Raw genomic sequence first — 6,814 nt, 5'->3', positions numbered from 1 at the left:
CAGCATGTGGAAATTCTTTGATGTGGATCAACTCCATGTCCTGTTGCAGGAACTCCACCCATGTTCATAGGGTGGAGGTGAGGGAGAGGGTCATTTCTTCTACCCCCTCAAGTGTTATGGTAAGTTAATAAAACACTTGGAATGAAAATACACCACTTTCATGAAATGTGAGAAATGTAATAAACAAGTGTATCTTAACAGATAGAGCGCGCAATGTTGTTACAAAGGAATTGCTTTATTGTTCCTGCCTCTGTGCAGGTCTTTCCACCATGGCCCAGTAGGACTCAGTTTCAGGATGATGACCTAGCATTCAGTGGTAGATGGGCACAGCAGAGTGGTAAGGTTTTAAAAGCACGTTGACATTGAAAAGGCTGGGATGTGGAAAGCAGTCTGGTAGTACCAAAGGATATAAGGATGGCTACAGAGTGGATCCCACTGACCCAGGATAGGGGTGCTGGGATTGAGGTCAGAGCAACCCAAAGACCATCCAGAGTATGACCAGGATGATCACAGTGGGACAATTGGACATAACAAGACAAATATATAAATGATGTTATGAATTCTTTATAGTGCTCTATGATTCAGCTATCAGTTAGAAATTCTTTTGCAATTAAATTGATAGTTGGAATAGTTTGAAGATACTTCGTGTAGTAATAGACTGCTGAGTTGACAGATGAATGGCAATGAGCACTTAAGAAGCAGTCTTAATATTCCACAGGCATCTACCTCCACGACAGGTTACAACACATGAGAATCAATTAGGACGAAAGAATTTATGAAAGCACTGTGTACAAATGTGCCTGAATCTAAACTGCTGGAACCCTTCGCCTGGAGAGAACGCCTTCTCCTCCTTGTAGTCAGTCATCTTGGAAAGGCATCAATTATCAATTCAAGGTTGGGGTGGAAAATTGTGATACTGAGAAATAGGAAAATATAAGGTAAAAATGATCACTTTCTCTGCCGGTATGCGTTGCCTTTAAATGAGTCATATACCGTTCATAAGCTGATATTACCTCCACAGGTTAAACTTACTCTCCCTCACAAAGACTGGCTATCACGTCATGCTAGTCAACGCTTGGCAGTTCCAAGAAGCTGAAGCCACATGATGTCTTTAGATTATCTGAGCCCAATGGCAACAAGAGCCATTGGCTGTTACTTGTGAAATACTCAAGCGAAGTTACTAATCACATTTTGTTTTTTTTGCTCTCGTGTTCCTCCCTCTTGGACTGTGGACTTGTTCCATTCGCTGGTAAACTTGTGGCGTCTCCCTTGATTGACGCTGGATCTGGGGTAACGGTTCTTTTGGTAAATGCTGGCAGGGCTGAGGCAAAGAGAAAAATAAACCCATGTAAACAAAAAACTGGAGCCAAAGGACTAGTCCTGTAGAAATTAGTTAATTAGGCATGGAATTTAATTTGATTTTCTATAATTAAACTTTACATGGGCTAGCAGACATTTAGCACACATAAAAATGAGTATACTTCCAAAAATACACACTAGATTTTAAAATCAAATTTTTAAAATTTGTATCCTAGAGTGAAAGATGTGTGCTTTGTCAGAATACAATGATACAAGCACAAAGTATTTACAGGGAGAAATTTTGAAGGCCTTCTTTCAGGGAATCCTCCCTGTTACAGCCCCTGGACTATTAGCAGTAGACCTACCATCTAGGTTTACTGGTGTTTTTAAATCTTCCCTCAAAGCTTAAGAACAGAATCTCACTGTTCATGTGAACTTGTCCCTCCAGATTGCAGCTTGCAGATCCCTGCTCAGCAACTACTCTTAGAAACTAATATAAATAATAATAATAATAATAATAAATTAATATATTATAACAAGACTCTGTCTTAGAACCAGTATTCCCACCCTACTCAGGTTCTCAGAGTCTGCTTTGCTTAACTCGACTCATCCATCTAACTCACTTGAGAGTCAGTCCTTATGATTCTTCTATCTCCCCAGCCCAGGCTGCCAGTTCCCCTCAGGCTTCTTTTATCTTGCTCCTGAGTCATTCTCATTAGAATGGCCTTCCTAAAAAGTGAACAGAAGGTACACCCTGCTCCTGGACAGCCCATCCATCTTCATGCTTTCTGCTGAAGTTAGAGTGAGATCCAGACACCTGCCAGAGGCCAGCGCTCTCCCTCTCCCTGGGGCTTTCATTCACGAAGATCAGGCCCCTCTTTTCTCAGAACTTTTGAACATTCAGCTCCTGATACAGACATCTTTCCTCCCAATCTGATCTCAAAGCTTCTATAGAAGCCTCTCTCATGTAGACTCAAGCGATTACACAAAGAGATTTCTGAGAGAGTCAATTGCAAACTTTTTAGATGCTTTCTAGGGAGTGACTAGAAAGTCTTTTGTCAAATTACAATAACCGGAGCTCAATCATTTACACATATCTAGTGCTTAATTGGTCAACATACAAAACCAAAGCCTAGTTTCATAAATTAAGCAAATAAAAGAGGCAGCTATATTATGCTTCCATGGAATATATAATCCTTTGATGGACAAGAAACCTCGGTTCTTCTCTTATCAGTATGTCCAACATTCCTCATGCCACATATTGTTGGCATTGGATCCTGTAAGTATAGGATAGATTACTTAAAAAGGAACTGTGCACAGTTAACCAGGTGGACCTTAAACCATTAATATAGTCATTATATTATGTTTTTCTATGGACAGTTTATTTTCATCTAAAAGACATAAACTCTGATAAAACAGTCCTTCAATATATACAAACCACGAATGCTAAGTTTTCTTTTTCTAGCAATATAAACAGAGGTGAGAGGTGAAACAGTTTTTCCAAGACTACTTTTCTGAACTGCTTTTTAGGGTATCAAGTTAGAATATAATATGTAAAACAAAACAAAACAAAAACAAACAAACAAAAATGAATATAATATGTAACTCACTTCTAAATTCTGTAATAATTCTAGATAATGTTTAGCCCTATTGCAAAAAAGCTATAGTCTTTTCCTTAGGTTAACTCATTTAGGTTTTTTTTTTTTAAATTACTTATTATAGCAGTTTAAGATTTACAGACAATTTGCAATCTATGTTTATTTTAAATTTTGGTTTGGAAACACTAATTCCACAGAAACTAAGCATCTCAAAAAGTTGGGGAGTTCTAGAAGTCACTGGAGTACAGACCTCATTTAAGTCTAGACTAATCTCAGCCCTAAGAGGGACCTGGCCTGGGGTCCTGTGCCTTTCATCTCAAAGGAGCTACACATGGAGACCAGTGGCCAGTCGCCACTTATAAAAACTGAAACGACGACTTGGGCGGCTCCAAAAGCCGACATTGTGACTCTGGCTTGACTAAGCCCCTACTGTCTAGAGGCTGAAGGTAATGGAACCAGTCTTCTAAAAGAGGAGCCTGACTCAGGGCCACAGCTTCCAGCCAGCCAGGGTAAATTTGCGAGTGATCGGGCTTTTAATAATGGATTTCTGTGTTCTCATTTCCAATGGTAATATAAACTTACAATTTATACATTTCTTCTCTTCTTCCTGGCAGAAGGAATCTACCTTCTCATGAATTGACCTGAACTACACAAAGCTGACATAAATTACTTCTTAAAACAAACTTTCATTAATGCTGGAGCATTTTAGAGACCACAAATTATGCAGTGTTTTCCCATTTCCTTTGTTTTTTCCATGGTCGGTGGTTCTATGCTTGCTTTGGTCACAGTTTCACTGAGCCCCTACAGCAGCAGAATGAGTGCCGTGGCTTCCATGGCACAGGACAAAAGAGGCCTCATGCAGTTCGGACTCGATCACAAGCAAGAAGGTGCCTGTTTGTTTGTGGGCCCAGAAAGTAATGTCCTTCCACGTCTACAGGGCCGTGGTCGTCTCCTCGCCAAGTTTCCACACAGGTTGAAATGGTTCAGAGCTCCAAAGCCAGATTTTACACTCAATTTAGAAGTTAATAAGAAAATTGAACATTTGCCGGTCAGATATAAAAACTGAGGTTTTTGCGGTACCGTTTGTCTTTGTAAGACTCATTTTTGACCAAACTGTACATGTATACATCCAATGGTTTGAAACTACTGTAGAGAACACCAGGAGCCTCCCACGGTCTTCCTTGGGATCCTCTAGAGGCAACCACAAGCAGCTCTCTAAACGTTTCCTGTCTTTCCTCCATTTATAGAGAAAAAAGTCTAAAAATGCTATTTTCTGATTTATCATTTTTAGACATTATCCACACCCACCCACTTCTTCATACTAATTCTTCCAAAGAGGCTATTTCTGAAACTTCAGTTATGTCAATACTGAGCGTTTATAATTTCATGACCATGTAGATAAACACGGACAACTAATAGGGTAGGCTATGGCAATGTTTCTTGTCTCACTTTTCTCCTCATTTATTAATTGACTCGTATTTTAATTTTATAAGCTATGACTATTTCCTTCCATTGGCTCAAATAAATCTTCCACCATATTTTTTTTTTTGGACTTTCCCTAAGTTTTCAGTTGCTTTAAGTAATATTATTTCTTTGTTTCCTAAGGATTTTCTCAATAGACATTGTCTTTAGTATGAGATTTATTAAGAATGTAAGTGCTTTTTATTATTGGATACCTTATCTAAATTTCAGATGCTATTCCCTTTCCCCATTACCCCCCAAAACCCCTTATCCGATCGATCCTCCCTCCTCTTATTTCTGAGGATGTGCCTCTACCCATCCACCCACTCCCACCTCTCCCGCACTGCACTCGAATTCCCCCTTGCTGAGGCATCCAGCCTTCAAGGGACCAAGGCACTCCTCTCCCACTGATGCCTGACAAGGCCAACCTCTACTACATATACAGCTGGAGACATGTGTCCCTCCCTCCATGTGTGTTCCCAGGCTAGTTGTTTAGACCCTGGGAGCTCTGGTTGGTTGGTATTGTCATTCTCTCCATGAAGGGCCATAAGCCCTTCAATTCCTTCAGTTCTTTCTAACTCCTCCACTGGGAACCCTGTGATCAGTTCTATGGTTAGCTCTGGGCATCCAACTCTGTATATATATGTCAGGCTCTGGCAGTCCCTCTCAGGAGACAGGTGTATCAGGCTCCTGTCAGCATGCACTTCTGTACATCCACAACAGTCAGGGCAGTCTCTGGACAGTCCCTCCTCCAGTTTCTGCCCCACACATTGTATCCTATTTGCTCCTGTGAGTATTTTGTTACTCCTTCTAAGAAGGACTGAAGTGCCTACACTTTGGTCTTTCTTCTTCTTGGGCTTCATATGATCTGTGAGTTATGCCTTGGGTATTGTGAGATTTTGGGCTAATATCCACTTATCAGTGAGTGCATACCATCTGTGTTCTTTTGTGATTGGGTTACCTCACTCAGGATGATATTTTCTAGTTCCATCCATTTGCCTGAGAATTTCATGAATTTATTGTTTTTAATAGCTGAGTAGTATTCCATTGTGTAAATGTATCACATTTTCTGTATCCATTCCTCTGTTGAAGGACATCTGGGATCTTTTCAGCTTCTGGCTATTATAAATAAGGCTGCTATGAATGTAGTGGAGCATATGTCCTTGTTATATGTTGGAGCATCTTTTGGGTATATGTCCAGGAGTGGTATCGCTGGATCCTCAGGTAATGTTATGTTTAATTTTCTAAGGAACCACAGGACTGATTTCCAGAGTGGTTGTACTAGCTTACAATCCCACCAACAATAGAAAAACAAACAAACAAACAAAAAACCCAAATAATGGACCTGGCTATGGCAGTTGAACATTTGAGCCTCTTTGGCAGCAATTTAACATTACCCATATTACTGGGATTCCTTATAATTGTCAAAAACAAGGGACTGTGTAAGGAGCCCATGGAACTTTAAAACAATATCTTCATAAAATAAAAAAGGGGAAAGTATATCCCCGTATACCACAAATTTATTTAAATCATGTTACTCTTATTTTTTTTTTTTTAAATTGGGATGCCAAGTAACTTTCTGCTTAGTGTCTATGGCACCCTTCAACTAGGCATACTTATGCATAGGTGAAAGGGAAGGATCCACTTACTGGCATAAGGCATGATCCTGATCAGGTATTTAATGTGGGGAAGAGGACATGTTTGTGTTATTTATGCAGGATGCTGAAAGAGCATGGCGGCTGCCAGAGTGATGGGTGAGACATGCTGATGCCAGGACAAAGAATGATGCTGACCTGTGAGCTTGCTGAGTGCCCTGACAATGGGGACTGGAAACCTGTACTGGACATATGTTCTTGAGACACCATTGTTTACCTATACCCCTGATAGGACAAGCTACCTTGCTTCAAGTTTTTGGACCTTGTGGAACAGAGAATCAAAAAGAGAAGTTATAATGACTCTTGTATTTTTTTTAAATGTTACCAGTTATTCGGACTAAATCATGTACTGGTCTAGAAATCAATCCAATATTGAAAATAAGAGTCTTCATTTGAAAATCTGGTTCTGGACATTTTCAGAAACGTATTTGGAAGTTAGTTGCAGTTCTCTATGATGTTATGATAGCAAGAGATAAAGTTGGTGCAGGACCTGGATTTTGAACAGGTGTTAGCACATATGTTAAGACTCTTTCAATTGTCAAGTTAAAATTATTTTTGTTTCTACTACAGTATTTAATGTAAGTTGCATTGATTATATACTTTCTATTTGTGTTAGTGTGTTGAAATCCGGCATGTCAGTTATGGAGGTCTATCAACCAGCTTTTATTTTATTGCCCTGAGTATCAAAGAACCTTAGTATTCTGAAAAAAGCATGCAAGCACTGGGAGAAGTGAGTCAGGCTTTAAGCAGAATCTAGAGTGTAGTGGGCTTGATTATTGCTGGTAAAACAACTTTAATTAC

At 39.7% G+C, this 6,814-nt stretch overlaps 1 protein-coding gene across 3 annotated transcripts in view; it reads right to left on the bottom strand.

Annotated features, from left to right (window-relative positions):
• Nucleotides 1–216: 216 nt before the first annotated feature.
• Nucleotides 217–6,814, bottom strand: part of Cep128 (centrosomal protein 128) — a 342,449-nt gene continuing 335,851 nt past the window's right edge. For all 3 annotated transcript variants that reach the window (XM_076921486.1, XM_076921487.1, XM_076921489.1), the window contains one exon: nt 217–1,321. In XM_076921486.1, coding sequence (XP_076777601.1) covers nt 1,185–1,321 — 137 coding nt within the window. In that variant the 3' untranslated portion in view covers nt 217–1,184. The remainder of the gene's footprint in view (nt 1,322–6,814) is intronic.

The sequence above is a fragment of the Arvicanthis niloticus genome, chromosome 23 (genome assembly GCF_011762505.2).
Source record: "Arvicanthis niloticus isolate mArvNil1 chromosome 23, mArvNil1.pat.X, whole genome shotgun sequence".
Lineage (NCBI taxonomy): Eukaryota > Metazoa > Chordata > Mammalia > Rodentia > Muridae > Arvicanthis > Arvicanthis niloticus.
The sequence above is the reverse complement of the archived record's forward strand: the minus strand, read 5'-3'. Positions and strand labels throughout refer to the sequence as shown.